Source organism: Oreochromis niloticus, linkage group LG4 (genome assembly GCF_001858045.2).
Source record: "Oreochromis niloticus isolate F11D_XX linkage group LG4, O_niloticus_UMD_NMBU, whole genome shotgun sequence".
Classification (NCBI taxonomy): domain Eukaryota; kingdom Metazoa; phylum Chordata; class Actinopteri; order Cichliformes; family Cichlidae; genus Oreochromis; species Oreochromis niloticus.
The window spans coordinates 4,777,753-4,804,022 of record NC_031969.2 but is presented as its reverse complement, the minus strand read 5'-3'; the positions used below and the strand labels follow the sequence as shown (position 1 = coordinate 4,804,022).

At 37.9% G+C, this 26,270-nt stretch overlaps 1 protein-coding gene across 3 annotated transcripts; it reads left to right on the top strand.

Annotated features, from left to right (window-relative positions):
* Window positions 1-1,662: 1,662 nt before the first annotated feature.
* LOC100694685 (beta-1,4 N-acetylgalactosaminyltransferase 2) lies at window positions 1,663-25,837 on the top strand. Of its 3 annotated transcripts, XM_019358285.2 has the most exons (13): window positions 1,663-1,728; window positions 1,936-1,962; window positions 16,364-16,491; window positions 17,289-17,444; window positions 17,642-17,748; window positions 18,419-18,456; window positions 20,721-20,787; window positions 21,122-21,235; window positions 21,437-21,523; window positions 21,692-21,873; window positions 22,834-22,977; window positions 23,497-23,725; window positions 23,813-25,837. In XM_019358285.2, exons 1-13 carry the CDS (start codon window positions 1,726-1,728, stop codon window positions 24,004-24,006), a joined length of 1,476 nt encoding a protein of 491 aa, XP_019213830.1. In that variant the 5' UTR covers window positions 1,663-1,725; the 3' UTR covers window positions 24,007-25,837. The 3 variants fall into 3 exon arrangements, with proteins under 3 accessions (XP_019213830.1, XP_019213829.1, XP_019213828.1); XM_019358284.2 differs by lacking the exons at window positions 1,663-1,728; window positions 1,936-1,962 and adding an exon at window positions 1,993-2,176 and having other exon boundaries at window positions 17,301-17,444; XM_019358283.2 differs by lacking the exons at window positions 1,663-1,728; window positions 1,936-1,962 and adding an exon at window positions 1,993-2,176.
* The last annotated feature ends 433 nt before the right edge of the window (window positions 25,838-26,270 follow it).

The window sequence follows — 26,270 nt, the reverse complement described above, 5'->3', positions numbered from 1 at the left end:
AGATAATAGGTATAAATATCCATATAAATATACAAGTATCTGTGCAAATATATGTCGTGGAGTACAAAAGTGACAGGGTGCATTGACATGTGATTAATTCTGTTCCACATGTGTGGACCTGACCCAAGTGGATTAATTAAAGAGTCTGATAGCAGCAGAAGAAACAACCTCCTGTAACATTTCCTCAGACAGCGAGGTTGAAGGAAGCTGTTGCTAAAAACTGCTCTTCAGATTGTCCAGTGTGTTGTGGAGGGGGTTGGAGTCATTGTCAATGATTGCCAGCAGTATCCAGCATTCTGTCACTGTTCACCTCCTCCAGGGTGGCGATGAGTTTGTTCAGTCTGTTTGCCTCCTTTGCCTTGATGCCTGCGCCCCAGCACGTCACAGCAAAGAAGGTGGTGCTCACAACAACAGAATGATAAAATGTTGTAACGTAAAATCCTACAACAATAGAAGGTTCTGTGGGTCCCTTCTATGACTGTTAGTTCTTGCCATAGTTTTATATTGGATTCAGGTCAGGTGTTTGGCTGGGCCATTCTAACAGCTTTATTTTCTTTCTCTGAAACCACCTGAGAGTTTCCTCTGCTGTGTGTTTGAGATCGCTGTCTTGCTGAAACATCCACCCTTGTTTCATCTTTATCATTCTGGTAGAGGGGAGCAAATTTTTATCAAGATGTCTTGGTACCTTTTTCCATTCATCTTTCCTTCAGTTATATAAAGCATGCCAGTGCCCTATGCTGAAAAACAGCCCCACATCATGATGTTCTCCAAACTTCACTGTTGGCATGTGGGGTAATCTGCAGTGCCTTTTGACCTCCAAATATCATGTTTATTATGGCATCCAAACACAGACTATAGTCCTATATAGGCATCCAAACAGCCTGTGACTATAGTCACAGGCTTGTCTAAATGTTGCTCAGCATTTTTTTTTTCTTTAGCAATGGAGTCTCGCTGCTGGTGAGGGTGCATACAGGCCATGGTGGTTGAGTGCATTACTCATTGCTTACTTTGAAACATTGCTGACTCATTCTCATTGCTGATTTCAGGTCTTTCTGTGAGCTCTCCACAGTTGGTCTGTCTGTGTCAGGCATGTACATGTCTCTCTCAGTCTGATTTTGTAATACATTAACCAACTGTTTTGCCAACACTCAGCCTTCATTTTCCATTCATATTTCAAACCCCCTGTAGATTATTATCCATGTCACATACTGCTCAATGCTTTTAATTCAGCTGATTTTTTTGCTATTAATGTATTTTAATATATTTATTATAGTTGTACTTCTAATCAACTGTCTTTTTGGTTTCTTTGTTTTATCATAGCTATGTGGTCCTCACAGGACAGCCACCACAAACATATGCTTGGATGCTGGACATTAAACAGAATACAAGTATTTAAAATGAGCTCAATCATAAACAGCAGCAATATTAATCCATTTAACACTGATGGAGAACATTTTTCTACAGAATAACTATTTTTACTTTTGGTATTTTATGCAAAAATTATTCAATAATACAGTTTTATGTGTTAACTTTAGTGTGTACTGTTGTACTGTACTAAAGGAATGCTTTGAAAAATTCCTTCACCACTTGTCATTGTCAGCTGATCTTTAGTAATACGGTAGATATTTATTTAACTGTTGAAGTAATAACATGTTACAGTTCTTCAGTCAGGAAGAAACGCAGGAAGGTGAAGATTACCATGTAGAGTGCAGATGGGCAGTATAAATGGTATGTTTTATTCTGATCCTATTTATTTTGAACTGATAAATCACAGAGGAAGCAGTTTTTGTTTGTGTGTGTATGAGTTGATGGGGTGATGGCATCTCTGCTTGTCTTTCTGTAAAAGTCATTTGGATATGTATTATTTTGGATTTCACAGTCTACTGTTGCTTTTTGATATTTCTTGACTGTAATTTCTACAAACTCTTTTTACAGTGCAACAAGGGGAAGTCTGTGGTGCAGGTAGGCTGTACATTACACCTTAGCACAAAGGAGGGTATTTGATAGAGGTGTGCAGGCAGGTAGCACTGACACTCCCCTAACGGGTTTGTCGTCTGTCTTCAAACAAGTGTTGCTGGACATTTAACATGTTTGGATTTGCTTTTGTCTGTACATGATTGAAATTACCTGTGGTCAGGCTTGGAGACTCAAACACACCCTGCTGCCAGTGGGAAAGGTCTGTATTAATTCTGTATCTTTCACAAGGCGGAAATTTCTCATAGTGGAAAGCTGTGTTTACGCTTTAACACTAAGGCTATTTGACTGAGGTGCGCATGCAGATAGCAACAGCACTCCCCTCAGGCTCTGTCTTAAAATAAGTATTAGTGGATATTTGACATATTTGGATTTGTTTTTCTACCCACATAGTTGAAAGCACCTGTGTTCAGACTTGGAGAATTAAAGGCAAAGAAAAACGCTGCTGCTTATCAGGAAAGGTGTGTATTATAAGCCAACTTTTACTTTACTGAGAAGAAACTGGTGTTAAAGTACGTCTCTATGTTCACATTGTGAACTGAACATGTGGCTGAATATGAGGTATTCTTGTAAGTCTTGTTGTGACAAGCAGAAACATGTTGTTTTCTATGATTTTTAGGCTTCTGTTCCTCCATGTAATGCATTTTGTAAGTGAGAGAGGAGGGAACTGCTAATATGCTGATTCTGATCTTGTGAAAAACATTCGTAATCGGTTTAGGATTAAACAAGAATAGTTTTATGTCTATTGGTCTTGTAGTCAGAACTGAAACTAGTATTTCTTGACTGCTTGACAACAAAAACGAGGGTTTAAGATTACATTACATTGTCCTTCCCCAATGGAGAGGAATATATTTATTTGTCAATGACTCATCATTTTTTTTAAATAATTGTGTTGACCTCAATATTACATGATTGTTATGTATCAAATTTTACATCCACACAATAAGCAGAATTTGAAAATCCTTATCTTCATGTGTTCTTCACCCTTATTTTGTCTTTCTCTGAGGAGCCAGGCAGAGGAGCTTTTTTTTGTCTTTCTCACTGATTCTCCTCCCTGTTTAAAAAGAACAGGATACCTTACGCTGTAGGCAAAAGCAGCCCCATCTTAAACCAGTTTTTCTGGCTTTAATTGGAACCCGTTACAATTTTTCCGTTACAGATATTGTATGCAAGTTCACAGAATTTTTAGTGTAGGTTACTTACACTCATGGTTAAGTAATGTAATAATTACTTATTCTAAGTCAGATGTACCCTTGAGTTTGAAAAGACTTGTTCGAATTGCTATTTTAAAAAAAGTAATCTTGTGCTTACTTAATGTCGAATTTGTATCATGGTTTTCTCCAGTGTTCTGAATTTCTACCACAAGGTGTGTCCAGTGGGGCAGAGTGAATGTGCATACTTGGCGAGGTGAGGGAGAGGCCACTGATTTGTTTTTATATAGGAGCAGAGAGATTGAGCATGTCAGCAGGCAGGTGAGTTGCAGAGGTGAATGTTCTGAAGAAGGGTTGAAGGATACGGTTAGGTAACAGGTAGAGGATTCTGCCAAGGAAGTTTTACACTGAATTCAAAGTCAAAGAAGTTACTACAAAGAAACAGTGAGTTATCAGGAGAGACACAACTAAGAGTGATTTTCACACATAGAAGAAAGACAGGTGGGCGCTCAAGCTGGTCCTTTACTTTTATGTTCTAGAAAAAGAGTTTCAACCTTACCGAGGTAACAGGCTCTGTGAACCTAACCTGCTCGCTGGCAGGTGTACTTCAACAAACTTTGAGTCTCTCGCTGACTCCTTCCCTCCTGCTGCATCTGAACCAGCTGAATGACATACCCATTGATTTCCTTATTTATAAAGTAGCTGTTAAAGCTCAGAGAAGAGTGAACTGATATTGAGAAGTTTATATTTTTACACAACTAAAATCCTAATTAGACATAGTTTGCTACTTTGTGTACTTGAGTACTTTTCTAGTCTGTTGCAGCTGGGTCTTGGAGATCATGCGAGCATCTGGGCAACAATGAGACTGAAATGACTTTTAAGACTTGAAAATTGAACCAGACATATTTTAGGCTGAGGTTTTAAATGCAGGAGACTAAGAGTCTGTTATGAACATTTGATGCTAGAATTTTCAGTAGTTATCAATTCAATTCAATTCAATTTTATTTATATAGCGTCAAATCACAACAAAAGTCGCCTCAAGGCGCTTCATAGGTACAGAGAAAAACCCAACAATCATATGATCCCCTATGAGCAAGCACTTTGGCGACAGTGGGAAGGAAAAACTCCCTTTTAACAAGAAGAAACAGAACCAGGACCAGAAGCAGAACCAGGCTCAGGGAGGGGCGGGGCCATCTGCTGCGACCGGTTGGGGTGAGAGAAGGAAAACAGGATAAAGACATGCTGTGGAAGAGAGACAGAGATTAATAACAGATATGATTCAGTGCAGAGAGGTCTATTAACACATAGTGAGTGAGAAAGGTGACTGGAAAGGAAAAACTCAGTGCATCATGGGAATCCCCGGCAGCCTACGTCTATTGCAGCATAACTAAGGGAGGATTCAGGGTCACCTGGTCCAGCCCTAACTATATGCTTTAGCAAAAAGGAAAGTTTTAAGCCTAATCTTGAAAGTAGAGATAGTGTCTGTCTCCCGAATCCAAACTGGAAGCTGGTTCCACAGAAGAGGGGCCTGAAAACTGAAGGCTCTGCCTCCCATTCTACTTTTAAATACTCTAGGAACAACAAGTAAGCCTGCAGTGTGAGAGCAAAGTGCTCTAATAGGGTGATATGGTACCACAAGGTCATTAAGATAAGATGGGGCCTGATTATTTAAGACCTTGTATGTGAGGAGCAGGATTTTGAATTCAATTCTGGATTTAACAGGAAGCCAATGAAGGGAACTCAAAACAGGAGAAATGTCCTCTCTTTTTCTAGTCCCTGTCAGGACTCTTGCTGCAGCATTTTGGATTAGCTGAAGGCTTTTCAGCGAGTTTTTAGGACATCCTGATAATAATGAATTACAGTAGTCCAGCCTGGAAGTAATAAATGCATGAACTAGTTTTTCAGCATCACTCTGAGACAGGATATTTCTAATTTTAGAGATGTTGCGCAAATGGAAGAAAGCAGTCTTACATATTTGTTTAATATGTGCGTTGAAGGACATGTCCTGGTTAAAAATGACTCCAAGGTTCCTCAACATTTTCAATCTCAAAATGTTTTCCACCAAAATCCCTTAAATCAGTTTCAGTGGAACCAGAACCAGATCAACCTGATGCTATTATATCATATCTTCAACGGTTCAGCAAACCATGTCTGTGCTGGTGTCAAGTGCACAGTAGGGTGGATACAAATCAGATAAGGATTATATACAAATCAGATCTGGCCCAGATCCAGTTTAAATCCAGTCATTTCCCAAGTTATCACATCTATTCAAAATCGCTTCATTTTCCCCTCTCAGAACAAATTCTAACATCTAATATTTAAAATATATTTAAAAGCTCTGATATTTCTCATAACATGTGATGATGACTTTCTTTCCCTGTGCGCGAGTAGGGAAAGAAGGTGTGAACATAGTCACACTGTAAAATCTAATTAGTTCACAGAACTCAAAAAAACTATGTAAACTCGTTGCCTTAAAAAAATTGAGTAAAGTTTTACTTAAGATGATTAAGCTAGGGCAACTTACCCATTTTGAGTACACTGTACAGCCTCATTAGTTCCCAGAACTCAAAAAAATTGAGTAAAGTTCACTTAAGATGACTAAGTTAAGGCAACTTATTCACTTTGAGTATAGAGTAAAAACCTATGTAGTTTCCAGAACTCAAAAAAAATATGCAAACTCGTTGCCTCAAAAAAACTAAGTAAAGCTTAAGATGACTGTTAGGACAACTTATTCATTGCAAGTCTGCAGTATTAAGAATAACTTGATATTTCTGACTGTACATTACTAATTGTTTACCTACTGACAAACATTTTAAGTTCAACTAAATGAAAAAACAATTTGTGGTAACCTGATTATGACTAAAAATAATTAACAACACTTTTTGTAATGATGTTAAAATCAGCCCAACTTTTATTTTCAAACACAACAAAGTATAACAGCCAACATACTGGACACTGTTCTGCTGAACAACAAACAATTATATTGCCATCACTGTTATAATCTTACAATGAAACAAAGTCTCAGATTTAATTATTCTGAAAATAAGTTTAGGCCTACCTAGAGCTGGGCGATATAAGATTTTTTCATATCATGATATGTTTTTTTCATTTCAGACGATAACGATATATATCACGATATAAGCCAAATAACTATATTTGTAAGATTTAAATGTGCCGTTGCTCACAAGTAAAATGTGAAATAATTAGCAGCTTGTTTTGATTTAAATATTTATTTCCCATAATAAGTTCAACAGGGTAGATGTACTTAAGGAACATGAGACTTCAGTTTCAGATAAATAAAGGCAAATATTGCAAACTACACAAAAGGCAGCCGCTAAAGCGTTTAAGTTTTAAAATAGAACAAACAAAACAGACTACTAAATTGTCAATTCCACTTAGAAACAAAATATTAATTCTAAAAATAAATCTTAGTTTGTTTTATAGAAGAACAGACAAAATTGAGTAACTTGTATAATATTGCTTTGGAAGCGCTGTCTGAGAGAAATGTTTATGTCCAGGGAGTTGGTAAGGAGGATCCATTACCCTAATTAGCTGCTTGAATCCTTCATTTTCGACCGTGTTTATTGGTAGCATGTCTTTAGCAAGACAGTAAGCTATGGCATTCATTATGTCGCTATGTCTCTTAGCTTTTTTGTCATATGGTAAGACGCTGGAGAAAGCCGACTCAGTTGACTGTTGCTGCTTCACAGGGATCCCCCTGGTTGTTTTCAATGACGAATTAGCGCTTTCAGTCAGAGATTGAGCGTGCTCTAGTGGGTGGCACTGCTTCAGGTGATAAAAAAAAGGTTTGTTGTATTTCCAGACTTTGTGGGAACATGCTTTCGGCACAATTTACAGTGCGCGCTTTTTTCAGTGTTTTTTGTCAGACTTCAAATAGGCGAAATACCTCCACACTACGGAACTTCTCTGGCCTTTCCTTTCGACAATCTCTCCGGCATTGGAACGGTCATCTGTTCTCTTCGGTAACCTGGTCACCCAAGCTCTCGGTTGATTTTTCTCTAGTCAGCACACTCATTTCCTCCATTACACGGCGGCTGGCTGCTTCCCAAACAAATACACATGTGCAGCTTGGCACTTGTGCTGTACGTAACAAGTTACGTGACGTGACGCTGCGGCTGTGATTGGTTCGGCTCTGCGCTACTTAATTTGGATTGGCTGTTCTTCTTTTTTTTTTATATAAGAGAGGAAGAGAGAGAGATGAGGTCTATCGCAATAGTTTCATTTTTCTATCGAGAAAAGTTATTTCGCAATACATATCGTTATCGTTCTATCGCCTGGCTCTAGGCCTACCACAAGTTTGTTTTGTACTTACTTTATTTATATAATCAAAATGAAATATATTCATTGTTCTGTCACAAGTGCAGTCTCTAATTTAAACAACACATTTGTTTTCCATTCCAACACATGAGCTGGAATGTTGTATTATTTTAAGGATGGCTTGTTTCCAGTCCAGGCATTACTGCCTGAATGACTGTCATGGATCGAGGTGATCCAAATGTAGGTGCAGAAGAAAGTCTTTAACTTCCCTTAAGTACAGTGGCAGTGGATGTGGGTTGGAGATGCAATGAGCTTGAACCTGCAGGCGACCATCTTCACTGACCACACCATCTGTGACGGAGGACTCATCTCTCCTGGTGTCCTGCAAGCAAACAATCATATTTTTTGGAACATGAACTTAATTGCTTTCTTAAAACATTTTTTCTGCATTTGGTATAAAACAGACTCCAATTTAGACAATCTCAGGCTCCCTCCCCACCGGAGAGGTGACATTCAATGTCCTACTTGTCAGTCTAGATAGCCCTGACCACCACCCAACATACAATAATGTCATGAAAGCATCATTTTAAAAAGGGCTATGCAAACATGGCCAATAACTTTCATTCTAATGATGTGCAAAATGATTTGGGCACAAAAATTTTGCTGTTAGAAAACTTGCAGACTTCACTATATACAGTGTAGACCCTCTAAACCAGGGGTGTCCAAACTTTTTTCACTGAGGGCCACATACATACAAATATAGTAGGGGCTGGGTCACTTACTAGAAATTAGGTATATAACCTTAACTGTAGCATAATTAAAGTTAGAAAAATCATTTAAAAGTGGTCAAATGTGTTATATTGTTGAATATAATTAAAGACAAAACTGCCTTCATCACAGCTTTCCATAAATGGATCTTTATTGATTTATTCAGAAAAAGCTTTGGTAGCTCATTCTCAGACCAGCAGCAGATTTCTTCTTGGACAGAAGATTTACAGTACAGAGAAAAAACAAAGGGGAAAATGGGACGGGTACATTTCAAGCTTGTTATTTAAGTTCTTAGGCTTAGCAACACACCTATTAACGGTTGTTTGAAACGGTTATCAACATTAACAGACTGAACTGGACTTAACGACTGCGGGCCGCCGGACTTTGGACACCCCTGCTCTAAACTAAGTTTGGGGGATGTGATCTTTCAAGAAATGCAGACCAAACTGTTGTTGTTTGTTTACTTACACAGCATGTCTTGTAGAATTAACTGGAGTCACCAGAAACAGCATAGTGCAGTCATATCTCAAGTCTAATAACAGAAGACAGGAAAAGATCAGTAAAAAAACAACTTCCCCAAACCAAAGCACAAATAAAACGATAAATAAAACAGGCGGATCTAAAGTATGATTAAAGTTCAGCCTTGTTAATATAAATGTCACTGACAGTTGCTAATATATTGGAAAACCAAAATACTTACCACCAGTGTTGAGCAAGTTACTTTGAAAAAGTAATTCAATTATAGTTACTTCTTCAAAAAAGTAACTGAGTTAGTAACTGAGTTACAATATTCTAAAAGTAATTAATTACTTGGAAAAGTAACTATTGCGTTACTTTTAAAAAAAACAAAGAACATTTAACCCTCTGGGGTCCAGGGTATAATTGGCCATTTTTTTACTACTCTTGATTTTCTCTCCACATTTTACCTTTAAAAACTATTTGCTTTGCCTTGTTTGGTATCATTCTTTTTAGCACAACCTCACGTGCCTGAATTTACAGTTATGTTCTCATTTTGTCATACTGTATAACCAGAATTGATCTAAAATCAGACAAAAAACATAAAATCAGAGTAGAAAAAGTTATATTTTTACTGTAACAACCATAAACATGTTTAATGAATCATATTTCATAACTTCAAATGCAAATATTAATTGTCAATTTTAAAATCATATGCACAAGTTTTGCAAACAACAAAGTTATTTGCATCCATTTACCTTATACCCTTTTTTTAAATAACCATTTCAAACTATTTACAGAACAATCAGCTGTTCTTCGATAAGATGCCACACAAATTATTTGTGCCACTCCAAAAACTAGTTTGTGTCCACTATAAAGGAGAACATCACAGCCTGATACCTGCAGGTCTCACAGCAGCAGGTGTATCACTGCTGTTTCTACCTGGAGACAGCAGTCGCCTCATTGTTCTGACACACAACACAAAACTATCCACAACACTACACACTAACTACACAAGACAACACATTAACTACACACTCCAAACACGCTAAACGTCACAAATCTCACATCTCAAAACTCTCTCTCTCTCTTTTTCTGTTCTCTCTCTCTCCGTCAATCTTAAAACTTCCCCTGTTTTGTTTTGTTTTTCTGCTCATAAGCAGAGAGTGCTTGCTAGCGCTAACGTGGTGAAACTATTGAGGAAAAAACGCCGCGTATATATTGTTTATCATGACTCTGGTTTTACGTGGCCTATCAACACAATTTAAAAACTGGTATATATCACCTTGTTGCTTTGTCTTTAAGTGGTCATGTGATTGACTTACCACGACTACTTTATTCTTCCTCAGTCAAACAGCAGCACTGATGCGATTGTTTTACCCCCTGAGCTCCAGGTGTTGTGCTAGACAGTGATCGTGATTGCCGTCCGCGGGAGCGCGCAGCTGCTTAAAGCTGTAGCGTCCAGATTACTTACAGCTACTTCCGTGCAGCTGATATAAGATGCGGTAAGCTGAACACAGCTTCAACCGTCTGTTTGTTGAAAAATAGTAACGGACCGTGTTTTCTTGTTAGTAACTGTAACGCCGTTGTAACGATAGGAATAGTAATTAGTTAGATTACTCGTTACTGAAAAAAGTAACGCCGTTATTCCCATCACTGCTTACCACTGAGTTGATGTCTTTCTGTCCAACAGCAGGAGTGCTGGTCCCGAGCCTCAAAGACAGTAAGAAGCAAGCAGAGGGAGAAAAAACAGAAAAGTTTTTAGAAGCTGATTTGATCCTTAATGGCTGTGCAATCATTATAACTTACAACACAGAGGGTCAATGTAGACCCCATACAACCAAATTAGACTAACACATATAGTATTAAAAACATCATCTACTACTGTGTCTGAATGTGTGGTATTGGCACTGTCAGCTTAGGCCTAAAGAGGTATGTGTTTAAAAAAAGACCACCTAATTTAAATATAATCATTACATGCTTGTTAAAAGTTAACTTCCAATATATAAAGTTTCTAATAAGCAAAATGACCAGATCTAACATGTGGCAGGCTTTATATGTAACATAATGTTTCTTATGATTCAACTGTGGAATTTAACTTAGTTCTTTAGAAGGACAAGCTACATTACTTTATTCTCAAGTATAAAGCCAACCTAGACTTTAACCATTTAACTTTTAACCACTAATCTGGATTATAGCTTTCACAACAAAACTTGTTTTTAAACACATTTTTTTAACAAAATAAATACTATTGTTATTATTATTATTATTGTTTAAAATGTAATAAAACAGAAAAGTCGGTTAAATATAAAGGTAGTTTGCTTAACTTGTTATAGAAAGGCTAGATTTGACATTAATAGATGCCACAGATGTTCAAAAGCTGACACAAAGCATGAAAAAAATAGAGTCTCTGAAAACGGAGCATTTTTGCAAATATGTGATGTCTTGATAAAGCGAGCAGATATTTGAACTTTACACAGCTACATTCTCGCCTGAAAATATCTTAAAAGTTTATTTTGTGACCCAGAAAAAGTAAGATTTAAAAGTTTTTTAGCCGTGCTTCTCCGCCATTGCCGTGCTTACAAGTACGCACAGGCTCCGACAACCGCGGCTGACAAATGCGATCCTCCTTTTCCCCAGACTACCCTTTCTGGGTCACAAAATAACCTTTTACGATATTTTGTATTATGTAGCTGTGTAATGCTCAAATATCTACTTAATTTATCAAAATATCACATATTTGCAAAAGTGCTTCCACGTTTTCAGAGAGCTCCGTTGTCCACCAGCATGATAGCTGACCGGGAGGTCAAGGGTCGATAGAGCCGGCAAGCACAGCCAACTCCTGGCATATTGTTTTCAACCCCCTGCGGTCTTTTGCTACTCAGGTTAAACATGATATTTATAGTTAGTTAGTTATGGCTATGGATTGAAAATATCCCCCACACCCCACCCCACCCATAACGGCTGCACCTCCCGAAGAATTTTGTCTGGGCTCTTATCTCACTTTTTTTTATTTCAAACAATCAACAGAAAATTTCACAGACATAGTTTTATGTAAGGTTTTGAAGGCTGTGGTGTTAATTTTTAAGTAACATGAGCCCAGCGGCAGCAGCAACGCTAGGCTAACACTAACTAGCTAGCAAGATTATAAACCTGGTGCTAAACTAAGAGAAGCCACAAAATCAGTTTGAATAAGAGTAAACATTTACTCACCAAGTGAGTGTATCAGGTAAAGATCCACAGCAATGACAACAATAATATCTTGAGCTGAAGCTTCTCCAGGTTTGATCAACATATTCCAGAAAAAATGCACCGTGAACATGCGGACTGATCCATGCAAGGGAGGAGGACGGTAGTGGCGTGGCATTTTCAAAGCACATCTTTCATCTTTCATTTCAAAATTAAGTTCAGACTACTTAATATTTTTAATTAAACACAATATTAGATTTTACAGTGCAGAGTTGATTAAACTTACTCAGCTATTCTGGATCAAAAAACTAAGAATTGCTGGTCTCAGAGTTAATTAACCCAGAGGTGATTTTTAAACTCAGAGTTTGTTGATCATGCTTGCTGGAATAGCGCCCCGGAGATGTAATGGCTCACTAGTACAGCCCAGAGGTGATATGCAAACACCGAACAGAATAAATGAGGAGAACTCAGACAGTGAATAAAACGATATAGACCGTAAAAACAGTCTCTAGGGATCGTATGATTTTTTAAAACTGTGACATCTATACACCAACCTTTGTCTTCAGTCTGCATAGAGCTTTCAATGTGAACAAACGACATAACACTAAACACAGGCATAAGACCCACAGTAGACATGAATAATAGATACAGGAACAGACATTACCTGAAAGATGAGACAGAGGCTGAAACAGAGAACAAAGAAATCAAGAAGAGGAACCGAATTACAGGAATTTTCTCTGCTTTGGCTTTTATTCAGATTTTTTGCAGAACTGAATAACTGAACTGAATAATTGAACTGAACTGAACAATTAAATAACCATAAAGTAAAACCATCAAAACAAGAATCCAAAACTGAAAAAACAAAAACCATATACAATAACACTTTATTTCTACAGACACTTTCACAAGTATTTGGACAGTGACACAATTTTGGCAATTTTGCCTCTGCCCAGTACAATATTGGATTTGAAACCAGACTTTTAGTTTCAATATAGCAACAAAAATACTTCACTGTTTAGGAATTACAGTCATTCTATACATAGATGTCTGTTCCCTTGTTATTAATCGACACATTAAGCTGATCAGAAACACACAGTTGATCCCAAGTGTTGAAATAAAATTTGGCAAAAAGAAAACATCTCTCTGGTTCAGCAATACCAGGAGGCCAATTACAAGAATAGCATAGTGTCCACCAGTGTTGGTCAAGTTACTTGAAAAAAGTAATCAGTAACTAATTACTGATTACTTCCCCCCAAAAGTAATCCCGTTACTTTACTGATTACTTATTTTCAAAAGTAATTAATTACTTAGTTACTTTTTAAAAACAGAATTTACAACCTGAATAGGTGATAAAGTTATAGATCTTTCAGTCCAATTCTACTTTTTCTGCATAATCCATCATACAAAATGTAATCAAATGGAAAAGTCTCTTTTTAAAACTTGTTTTATTAGTTTTAATCTTTTAACTTGATGCATCAAGCAAAAATTAAATTATATGCAACATTATCTGACTGGAAGAAATTTGTTTAACATTTAAACCTATTTTCTGCACATTCCAGCACATAAAATAAAATATTTTTTTGTGTTTACACTCAGTCTTTCAAATAAATGCAAGTGAAACACAGCAGAAAATAAATAAAGTCAAAGACTAGTTGCTCTATTTTCACCTGTAAAGCAGGACTGGGGAAGGCGGAGGTTTGCCCTGGTGCAGGTGTGCCACAGCGGTCAGTTGAAGACTCCACGAGTTTCTCTGTGAATTTCCCATTACAGTCGTAGTGCACTCGGTGCTTGCTTGGAAGTTTAGGGGTTTTTTCGTTGTAAAAAGAAGTTTTCTTCCCACGCACAACGGACACTAATGTTTTTGTCACTTTTTATGGAATCAAACTCAAAATAAGGTCAATACTTCCACGCTTTAAACTCTGCATGCTCATACTCTCTCCTGCACTCGATATATTATCCATTGTTGATCTGCAGACAGCTGTTGTCACGAACGTCGCACTCGCTTACGTCACTATCATGAGACATTCTCGCAAAAAACTCACGGTTTTAGTAACGCAGTAACGCAGCGTTCCTACGGGAAAGTAACGGTAATCTAATTACCGTTTTTGCAATGGTAATCCCTTACATTACTCGTTACTTGACAAAAGTAATCAGATTACAGTAACGCGTTACTGCCTATCTCTGGTGTCCACATCATTAGGGGCCTAACTGGGCCTCTATTTCTATTTTTTTTCCCTTTGAGATTGTTGACTAACTTAACTCCATCCTGGCTCTCTACAAACTTTAAATCTGTTTGTGCATTTATGTGGAGAGTCTACCATATAATCTGTTTAAAGCATCTTGCCTTAAATAAAAGTGGGTTATTAATCCCTTCAGCACCAATCAAATTCTGTGTAACCCTGGATAGGATACTGAAAAGAAAAGAAAGCTTACTGCACTCATAGCATCTGCTTTGAGTCCAATATAAAGGTAATAATAATAATAATAATAATGATGATGATGATGATGATGATGATGATGATGATGATAATAATAATGATAATAATAATAACAATAATAATGCATTTTATTTATAGGTGCTTTTCAAAACATTCAAGGAAAACTTACAAGTAAATTAATAACAAAATAACATATGCATGTAATAAGTATCCATAAAATAACAGTTGAAGACATCATAGAATTAAAGTCAAGCAGAATAGGCAAACTTAAAAAGACATGTTTTAAGGCTGGCTTTAAAGATAGGGACAGAATCAATGTTGGGAATGTGGCATGGGAGAGAGTTGCAAAGATGAGGAGCCACTTAGCTAGAAGCTCTAAAGCCTGTGGTATTTAGGCAAAAGCAAACAGTATAATAAAAGTAACAGAAGATCCCAGAGTAATGGAGGGAGTGATGATGTGCAGACGATCAGAAAACATGCAGGTGTGAGATAATGGAGAGAACTGAAAGTAAGAAACAGAATCTTTAAAGTAATGTAATATTTTACAGGAAGCCAGTGAAGCTGTTTAAAGGCAGCAGTAATATGCTCTAGGGTTTGTAACAGCTCCATTTTAGACAGCTGAGGTCTATTGACATGTTTGTGTGGTAAGCCAGAGAGAGAATAGAATTACAATAATCAATATGACAGGTAGCATGCAATATGAGTTTCATGTGGTTATTTCAGGACTGTCACACCAATATACTGAATAAAACTAAAAAGATCTGTTTTTATATTATTGTGAAGCACTTTATGGTTTTTATCCTGTGAAGAATGCTATATAAATAAATTGAATTGAATTGAAAAAAAAAAGACTATGGTGATGTAGTGCATGCTTTTGAAATGCCCCTCTTAATAAAATTTATATTCTTCTAATTAAAATTATAGTTTCAAATAATCACAGAAAAACACAACTATTGTGATACAAAAGCTATAGGAAAGGATAAATATCAGTTTGACTTGAAGTCACAGAAAAAATGGAATGCAACTTAAAACTTTTAACCTGAAATATTATTAGCACTTGATCTGAATGGATACAGTAATTGTGATCATAATACAAAACTGCAATATAAAAAAGTTAGATTTCATGTGAGTGAACATGGTTTCTGCAATTCCACTACCCATAATGCTCACAAGGACAAACCCAGATATAGATTTAACTTAAGCAATATGAAAGCCTTTATTCTTTCATACTGACAGAGCAAAGCACACAACCTACAGTGGCCCAAGATGCTGCTGTATCTGGGCATCAGCAGCTGGCACTGCTCTGTGAACCACTTTGCCCCATCCTTCTTGTTAATATAGAGCAAGTTGTTATAAGGTTAAAGTCAACCAATGAAAATCCCATTTGACTGAAATGCTACATGCTTAACAAATCCTTATCTGTCAATTACCTTGGCCACACCTATCGCTTCAGATAAATCATTTTTCAGGTTTCATGACTGAATTTATGTTTCTTACTAGCTTTCACTTTGTCCACACAGTAATCAGATACCTTGAGCAGAAGTGAAATTCAATTCAATTCAATTCAATTCAATTCAATTTTATTTCTCCAGCACCCAATCACAACAATAGTTTTGTAAGGTAGACTCTACAATAATACATTCCAAGAAAAAACCCAACAATCATATGAGCCCCTATGAGCAAGCGCTTTGGCAACAGTGGAAAGGAAAAACTCCCTTTTAACAGGAAGAAACCTCAAACAGAACCAGGCTCAGGGAGGGGCGGGGCCATCTGCTGCAACTGGTTGGGGTGAGAGAAAGAAGACAGAATGAAAGACATGCTGTGGACGAGAGCCAGAGATTAATAACAAGTTTGATTCAGCAGAGAGGTAGAGGCAGAGAAATAATCAAACCTTAAAATAATCTCTAAAACTCTTTGGCAGCGCATCCACAAATTCAACTTCTGGCACATCCTTCTATACCTCATAGTTTAGGATTATTCATAAAATCATCACTCCATGCTATCGCCACTGATTTTAATGTGTTTAAGCAGTTACATTTTACAGATCATTAAATGTCCTGACAGCTAACCTTCTGTAACATGAGTGCTTTTGTGTGTCTGTCTCCACAGATGTTTTTCAACAGATTTCAGCTGCTTTCTGCTGTTTGCCTGATGATCCTGATGGCGTTCTATTTCATAGATTTTAGTAAATATCTTGGAGAGCCACCCAACATCACTCCCACTACACCAGAACGAAGGTATAACCAACTCTGTGTGTGTCTCTGTGTGTGCATATGAATTCAGCCTGTCTCTCTTTTATTCTATGTAACATTTAAAAGTTTTTTTTTTAAAGAATTTATATAAAATTGTTTATAATGATCAAAGAAACATCTCCAAGCACTCCTTTTTCATAGTCATATTAATAGTTTCAACAATGATGAAAGCAATGATAGACAGGCACAGGTAGCCAATATCAATACTATGAAATGCATTTTTTATAACCTGCTTTATCTTGCATGTCCATTCAAATGTATTTGCCAACCATATCAAGTGCCTCAAAATGTCTTTGCATAGTTGATGATGGAGAATTATATAGGAGGTCAATATGTCAAAAGTTGCACTATGTGCTTTATGACGCGAAAGAAAACATGATAGGATGCTGAGAGAGAAACTATTGTATTTTATGAGGACAGAGAAGCATGCATATGAAGACAGTGGGACACTGGTGAGGTGTGCGATTGGAGTGACTGAAGCATTCAATGTGGAGATAGGAATATATTAAGGATGAGCTCTGAGGCCCTTCTTGTTTGCAATGGTGATGGACAGGCTGATAGATGAGGCCTGCCAGGAGTCTCCGTGGATTTGTATGTTTGCAGATGACATTATGATCTGGGGTTAGAGAAGAGATCAAGTTGAACTTCCTTATGTTGGGTCTTTAAAAACTGAACATCAAACTAATCAAACACTGATTTGAATTATAATATATTATAGAATGGAGTGGTAACCACTCAGGATGTCTATATAACAGCCATTCTTCAGTATCTTTATCTTACAGCCATGTTTCCAGGTCACCTGTGACCAGACACCTTCCTCTACCTGGTCCCTGCACCTGTCATCAAGGCTCAACGATCCTAAAAGATCACCTCCCTAAGGAGCAAAGTGAGGAGCTGAAGCAACGACGAGCTAGGGAGTTTCAGCAGAACAAAAACAGGTACCAGCTCCATGGATGGAATGTTGGAAAATGTTATTTTCCAAAACATCAGCATGTCAGGAATAGAACAGCAGTATAAAAGTTGAGGGTTGTGACCATTTAATCACAAATGACAGAAATTAAATAGGTTTATTTTATGTTAGTAGTCAAGAAAGTAATCTTTGTTTACCTCTGCTCACGCCTCGTCTCTTCAACAGGACAACCTCAGTACTGGCCAGACTACTGTTTGCCTTGCCTAACTCTCCTCTGCAGTATCCTATCCAGGGTTACACAGTGCAGCCTTTGACCTCCACTGTCATACCAGGTATACTGGGCTCAATATGCAGAGCACTTTGTTATTGTTTACTGTTATTAAATTGATTAAATTGATCGTGCACAAATTGATCCCTTTGTGCACGATCAAACATGGCAAACTCATGTTTATTGTGCTCCCCCACACATATGCATTTGTCTGGCTGTACCCTTTCCAGCGAGCTCATTCCCACTACTCTCCAAACCTTGCACACTTCTTCCGGGCCCTGGCAGATTCTGAATTAAGGCATGGTTCGCATGGCTACACAGACACAGTCAAATGAATCTCACTTTGATTTCCAAATCTCTTTTTTTATGCAACCTTGCTGGTTACATGAGATTGTGGAGTTTTCCATGCTCTCCTAAAATGTACACTGTACCCTGGGCCTGTGTCGGTTTTCTCCAGATTTTTCAGCTCCTTCCCACAGTCCAAAGAAATGCTCGTTAGATTATCAGGTGGTTCTTAATTGGACATGCATGTGAGGTAAAGTGCTTAAAGTATAGAGTCTAAAGCACTGTATGAATGTGTGAAATACTTCTTAGAAAACATACTCTATAAATCTGAATACCCAAGATCATTTGCCTTACCAAATCTACTTGCTCTGCAAAGTTTAGTCTTATTGAAAAGTCTAAACTTGAGCTAATTATATGTCTTTTCATAAAAGAACTGTTTTCATTTCCAGCTTTAGGGCTGCATGCAGAAAAAAGAAACAGTTACAAGGTTGGTGTGACATCATAAATGTGGGATTTCTCACCCAGATTCCACTATGGAAGCTTATTTCCACCACAAAAAAACAAAAACAAAAAAACCTACAACCCAACAAACAAAAAGAAAAACAAAAAAAAAAAAAATGATGCCATCTATGAGTAAGAATGATGGTCTTAAAGTCAAATTTGTCATCTCAAAATTTTGAAGTTAGGCATTTTTTGTCACTGTTCTGGGTCAGTTTGGACCCAGTATTTTGAGTTTGTTATATTTTGGTTTACTTTTGCATTATGGATTGTTCCTTATGTTTCTCTGGCACTTTGTGTTTCAGTTATCTTGGTGTTTTGGATTTTCTCATTTTGTGGTGATGGTGGTGATAATGATTATTGTTATTGAGTTCCATGTTTCTGTTTATTGGTATTTAGGATTTGTGTTCTCATGTTTTGTGTGGGTTTAGTTCCATGTGTCATTTTCTGTCTGTCTCTCAGTGTCAGGTCTGCGTCTTGGTGTAGTGTTCTCATTTCCTGTTTTATTGTGAAGGTCCGCGTGAGTGTGTTCAGTTTTACCCCTGTCTCGTCTTGTTGATTGTTCCCAGCTGTGTTCCCCACCTGTGTGTAATCTCCTTGTGTTTCTCTGTGTGTATTTAAGTCGCGTCTTCTGTGTTTGTAGTTGCTGGTCCGTCTGTGTATCCACCCTGCGTCATCTGTGTGTCTCCCTGCTGTCTACCGTCATCCACCTCTGCTCGCCGTCTTTCATGTTCGTGTTCAGGTTCCTCCTCCGTAGTTTAGCTGTTTCCAGTATAGTTTAGTCTCCGTTTGCCATGTTTTCCCTGTGCCGTGTATTTCAATAAACCACCTTCTCACCTTTACAAAGTGCCTGCATTTGGATCCTACTTCATTATCTCTACACGGCTCATCTCACTCGCCGTGACATTTTTAACGTATTAACTTCTGAGAAAAAGTCACAATTTTGAGATAACTTAAAATTTCAACTTAGCTTTGCCAATCAGGAAGTTGGCAATATTTTTAATTCATTAATAATTTTTTTCAGTGGTGGAAACAAGCTTTAATATCTAACTGATGGTAAAGCATAGTAGAGGTTGCCTGGTTTATTCAAGGTGGCTGCTGAAAGTGTAAAGTTCATACTTCAAGGGGGATTCTGATGTATTTAACTTTCAAATGCCTAAATGTCATTAAATGCAACGATTGTGATCCTACAGTTGTTGCTTGCTTGATCCTTCTCCTCTTTGTGAAACAAGGACAGAAAAAAAATAACTTTGCAAAACTAATTATGGACAAGACACTATTTTATACCATTATTATTTTACAGCAGCCATCTTGGTGTTAATCTTGGTAATCTAATAATATATTATTCTAAGTTTGCCAAGCTTAATTTTATGGCATGGACTACTTAAAATATTGCACACTATTACTCAAATAACTGTAATATTGATGGCTTTGTAGTAAATAGATTGATATACATAATCAGAAAAATCAGAAACAGCTTTCAAAAACATGAAAATTTCACGTGATTTTAGTTGAATCTCAGTGATCATAAAGGATATTTAGCATTAGTGTCATTTAAATAAATTAGCATCAGTTTCCATGCTATTTTCCCCATTTTGCTAGTTGACACTTACCTTGACACCTATATTAAAGTCATACAACATGCCTCATTCACCCATTCACACAAGATCTTTTACTATGCATGAGTGCTTTTTATATCTAACATTCACACTCCGAGAGACTTGGAGAGCACCTTGGGGTCAGCATTTTGCCCAAGAATATTTGGCTTGCAAACAGAAACCGCCAGGGATCAACCCACCAACCTTTCAATTAGCAGATGACCTTCTCTACCTCCTTAGCCACAGGCATTGTCATCAAGTATTTCATAACAAACATGATTTTCATTGAAATGCTTTCTGGTGTGACCCCGCTTTGAAACCTGAGTGTGAAACCTGAGTTCTGCACTATCTGCACACTGTACCAATAATAGTATAGTTAAGGGTACCAATTCTCTGGTTTTGTGGTGTAGGCGCTTGGGAAATTAACAATGTAAATAAATAGTAATAATTTTTATACAAAAAGATACTCATAGTCAGGTGTTTAAAGAACTTTTTTTAATTGGAGGGGTTTCGCCTTGCTTTCAACCTGGAATACCTAAGAAAATTAGAGTAACCTAAGCCTGTTTCATATACAGCTTACTGTAGCTATTATTGTTTAGATGATTGTATAGGTATCAATATTCTGCTTCACATTATTGAGGTCTTTTTGTTGTAGGTGGTCTTAAGTGTGTCTAAAGGCATCCTCACAACAGATATACCACATCAAGACGCGACAGTCAAAGGTGAGAGTCAGAACTAAAGTTTATTTATAAACTGGTGAAAAAATCAAATAGTTTAAACTCTAAGCTGTATGAGACATTTTATGGGTCAATAAAAATGTTTCCTTTTTTTAGTGGTTGTCAAACAAATATGGCTAAAGCTGATCTGGTTAAGCAAACTTTCACACTGCCTTAAAAACTTAAAAATTGAGTATCATGTCTGTGATAGTCATACCGTGTTATATGATCGTTACAACACAAAGTGAACTTGCTACATCTATTGGCTCTTACACATTAACATATTAACCAAGTTATTGTAAGACTGTTGTGAAATTCTTGTTTTTTTATTAATTCACAGGTTCTGGTGAGAACAAACTGATTATTGAATCCAGTAACCTGGTGCTCCTCAACAACTTGCTGGCCAAAGTGTCCTATACCAGCACTGTCTACCATATAAACACTGGAGACCTTGGTATATGTCTAAGAAATGATAAATGACCTAAAATTTCAAATTTTGATATCTGTATGTTCTTTTGTTTATGAGCATTAATGGCTTTCTCTTTGCTCTGAATGTAAACTTCTTTAACATCTTTAACATTAAGCACAAGTGGATTCAGGTCATAGTGAAAAGTGTTTCCTTAATTTATTTTTGTTTTCTCTACTTCTTCTATAGCCACATTGCAGTTTGAAAACCATGAAGCGGTGTTCCCCATTGCCATCAAACAGCCTCAAATACCAGTCCTGTATGACATAGGGACAGGTGCGCTTTTTACCAACATTCAGTCATGAAATGCTTATTATTTGTAAGGACTAGATACAGCCTGCTCTAGCTGTGCTATCCTTTTCTTCTGACCTTTTTCTGTTGCGCTGTTTAGTTTTCTATTGACTGAAGAAAAGTGAAAATAATTTGCTTTCTTTTGCCTGTTAGACATTAGTTCTCACGTCACCATCACCACAAAGACTTTCCTGCGCTACAGAGAGCTGAAGGTGTTGTTGGACAGCATCCGAAAGTTCTACAACAACATAAAAGTGATTATTGCAGATGACAGCTTAGAACCAGAGCCAATTCATAGAGAAAACATCTTACATTACCTCATGCCTCCAGCACAGGTATGTGTGGTATATCCAAGAATTTGAACCACAGTGGTGTTTTACTAAATATGTAATGTTGGTACAAACTGTTAGTTTAAATTTTCTACAAAACCAGATGAATCTTTGAGTATAATTCAGATTTCCATATGTATGAATTTAAAATAAGTCTGAGCCATGGTGGGTGATGGAACGGTTCACAGGCGAGTGTGAATCGGTGGGAATGAGCACCTCCAAATCTGAGACGATGGCCCTCAGCTGGAAAAGGGTGGAGTGCCACTCCGCTGACACTGTACCGGTCTGTTGTGGTGAAGAGAGACCCGAGTGTAAAACCAAAGCTTTCAATTTACCAGTCGATCTACGTCCCTACCCTCACTTATGGTCACAAGCTGAAGGTAGTGACTGAAAAAATGAGAAATGGGCTTCCTCCGAAGGGTGGCTGGCCTCTCCCTTAGAGATAGGGTGAGGAGTTCAGCCATCCAGGAGGGGCTCAGAGTAGAGCTGCTGCTCCTTCACATCGAAAGAAGCCAGTTGAGGTGGTTCGGGCATCTGACAAGGATGCCTCCTGGGCACCTCCCAGGTGAGTTGTCCTGGGCATGTCCCACCGGGAGGAGGCCCCGGGGCAGACCCAGGATACGTTCGAGAGATAATATCTCTGGGCTGGCCTGGGAATGCCTTGGTGTTCCCCCAGACAAGCTGGAGGAGGTGGCTGGGGAGAGGGAGGTCTGGGCTTCTCTGCTAGGGCTGATGCCTCCATGACCCAGCCCCAGATAAGCAGATGAAGATAGATGGATGGATGAATTTAAAGTTTGGTTTTTGGTTTTGGTTTATAATTTTATGAATTAAAACAAACAAACAAACAAAAAACAGTGTTGCTTTACAATGACTTTTATTCTACTGGTCACCTGAGGGCACCATTACAACAGACTGTAAAAGATTAAAATGTTAAGATTAAGGTGTGAAAGATGTTTCCTTCCTCAGGGCTGGTTTGCAGGCAGAAATCTGGCTGTTTCCCAGGTAACAACTAAATACTTCCTGTGGGTGGATGATGACTTTGTCTTTACAGAGAAGACAAAGATCGAGAAGCTTGTGGAGGTGATGGAGGCGAACCCTGAACTGGATGTGGTAAGAAAAATAGCTCACTTAAAGCTTTTGCAGTTTATTTAAAATAATTTGAATAGAACATTAAAAGGTAAATATAATACACCCATAAAATACACATGTTAGACTGATGTAATCCTTTTGCCTTTATTACATCTGACCTAGTTAGGCCTTTTGGACCATGTAGTATTCCCCCTATATGCTAACATTTGGGGTCTTAGCTTCACAGTAACTTCTCAGAGCAGCTCTGAGCAAGCATGTAGCAGATCCTTTATAATCAATGAAGACAAAGGTTATTCTAGATTTTTGGGTTTACTGTAACATAAGCAGTTATGACCAGGCATGATAAAGTAAAGTTGGTGGAACCAGCTTCTGGACAGAGGCATAGGTTACCTGGAAGACTAGTCTCAGTTCTAGATTTGCTTTTTAAAACAAAAGGATGACAAGTAGGGTCTATCTGAACATCTATTGAACGAAATTGGATCTTGCAGTGAAACAGTAGCCATTTTGTAACAAGTTGTTTGGTTTCTTTATTCGTATTAGGTTGGTGGGGCTGTAGAAGAGAACCAGTTTTATTTTACTCTTATATATGAGGAAGGAGAAGAAAATGAAGGTGGCTGCCTATACAGGATGTCTCAAGGGAAATTTCACTCACTTCCTGGCTACCCACAATGCTTTTTGGCTAATGGAGTGGTCAACTTCTTCCTGGCTCGTACAGATGCTGTACAGAAGGTGGGTTTTGACCCTAAGCTACAGCGGGTAGCACATTCAGGTAGGTCCAGATCTCAAAAAAGTTTAGATCACAAATGACAGTAAGAGAATTTTATGTTATGTATTAAATGCCAATTTCTAACTCTAGAGTTCTTTATGGATGGTCTGGGCTCTTTGCTGGTTGCATCATGTAGTCACGTATCCATTGGTCATCAACCCAAAACAGCCGACAGCCAGAGTTCTACATATGACAAATATAGAATCCCGGGAGAAAATGATGAAGAATTCAAACTGCAGCTTCACTTTTACAAAAACAACCTTAAGTGCATTAAATATGGATAGAAAGAACACAAAGGACATCAGTGTCACTTTTATTGTCTTTATTGTTATTGTTTTGTCATGATCTCAGGGTTATCTGAGTTTAGGATTCTCAGTGAATATAGCCGAGTTTGGCTTTCTGTTTGCATTTTATTCATCCTGATTTGTTTTTTTTATTATTCTTAGAGTTTAATATCTTGTGATGTTGTTGACAATGAATTCTGTTTTTACTTATTTTCTTTTGCTCTTTTGTCATCCTTGGTTTTCATTTATATTTTAGATAGATAGATAGATAGATAGATAGATAGATAGATAGATAGATAGATGTATTAAAAAAAATGCCCTCTCACCCCTGCGGGCGGTCTATCCTTCAAGCTCGGGTCCTCTGGAATGGGAGCACCTGGCATGGGAGCTTGAGGGTCCTGTGCAGTAACTTAGCTGTTCCTAGGACTGCACTCTTCTGGACAGAGATCTCCAATGTTGTCAACTAGCAGCTGGTTCATTTGTGCTGCCAGGCCCTCGTGGAGTGCAGTCAGCTTCTTCAGCCTGTAGGCGTGAACCTGGTGCTGTTTAACTTTTCATATTGGATACCCTTTCTTGGATGTCTGCCACTGTGATGGTTACTGGACCCTGTTCGGGGAGGTTGCTGTGGTCTGCCCTCAGATCCGCTAGCCACTGAGCATTGCCATTATGGGTTGCGTTCTTCTCCCATATGCTCTTCCAGTATTGTTCCATCTTCAGCCATGGTGGTGCTGTTCTCATATTGTTCCCCTGCCACTGAGAGTACACCTTTGCTGGTTCTGCGGAGAACAACTGGTTTATTCTCCTACCTTCGATCTCTCTAGTGTACCTCTTCAAGCGGCTGGCCAAGGCTGTGAGTCGTTGCTGGACAGGTTTCTGTACTTCTTAGGCACCTTCTACATCACACCTTTCTGCAGCTCCGATAGTTGGCTAACCTCCCTCCGTGCTACCTTGATCTTAGCCTCTAGCCTCCTTCTCCATGGAGGGTACTGCCCCTTGTGGCTGTTCAACTTGTAGTTGTGCATCTCATTGATCACTACTGCCGTGGTGTAGATCAGCTTGTTAGTCTCGGAAATGGTGGCTGTAGGTATCATCCGTACAGCTGCATTAACATCATCTAGAAGGAATTGCAACTTGTATCCTAAACATTAAACCATTTGGTTGATTTGGATGGTTGCCATGTTTTTAGCTGGCAAAGTATAAAGCTTATAGCTGTACGTCATCATGAAACTGATACTAGCATGAATTAGCATAAGTTTAATGTAGCAGCATTAAATGAGTCATATAAATACCAATGACTGATCAGAAGGGTTTTTAAGTCTTGATTTCAGTTCACTAGCGTCAGGTCTAATGTTTACCATAAATGGTCAAATCAACCATTTGGTAGAGTATGTTTTTAGAAAATGATTTGGCCCTCATAAAACTTTATTTCATCTTATCAAACAAATGTTTGGTGAAAATTATATATTTTCATCAAACACAGTCATTTTTTTGGCATGTCAGTCCACATTTTTTAGCTTCCCTTTCCCGTTGCTAACTGTCTGTAAGGAAGCTAATTGAAAAGGTCTACTAATAAAAGACAGTTTGACATTTAGTGGATTTTTTGCGAATAACAATTTAAAGATAAGTGGTACAAAAGGCTCAAACAGGTTAAGTTAATTTTAGTGCCTGTTTCAGAAACATATTGGAACTGCTTTTATTTTGGTCATCTGTTGGCTCTTGTGCTTTGTGTTTATTTTCACTTCATTTATCTTATTTCCACTGATTTGTTGCACCTGTTTTTTTTACCCATCTGTTCCCCACTATCCTAATAAACGTGTGTGTGTTTACTGCCTCAGTTTTCTCTTTGCCTTTTTGTCTCAGCACCTGTTACTCTTACTCAACACCTCTTTCTAAATCTGCAGCTTTGCTCAGTTTACCAGTGTTAACTCAAATTGTTGAATGTGTAATTGTGTTTCTTAAATTTGTGAAGTCTTAGTTCAAGCAGTAGGATCAAAGCCATTCCTTTGATCCTGACCACCTCTCCAGCCACTCTGTGCTGAGGGAGGTTTTATTGCAGATACATTCTATCTGAAAGATCTGTTTCTTGTGTTGTAAGCTTCCTGCTTTTATGATCCTTTTGGTGAGCAGGAGGTCACACACACACACACACACACACACACACACACACACACACACACATGGGTCTATGTGGTATGGAGGGACTATACTACGTCAATCCGCCCGGTGGTGGTTTAAGGGGACTACCGTTTCCAGAGGACTTAGAG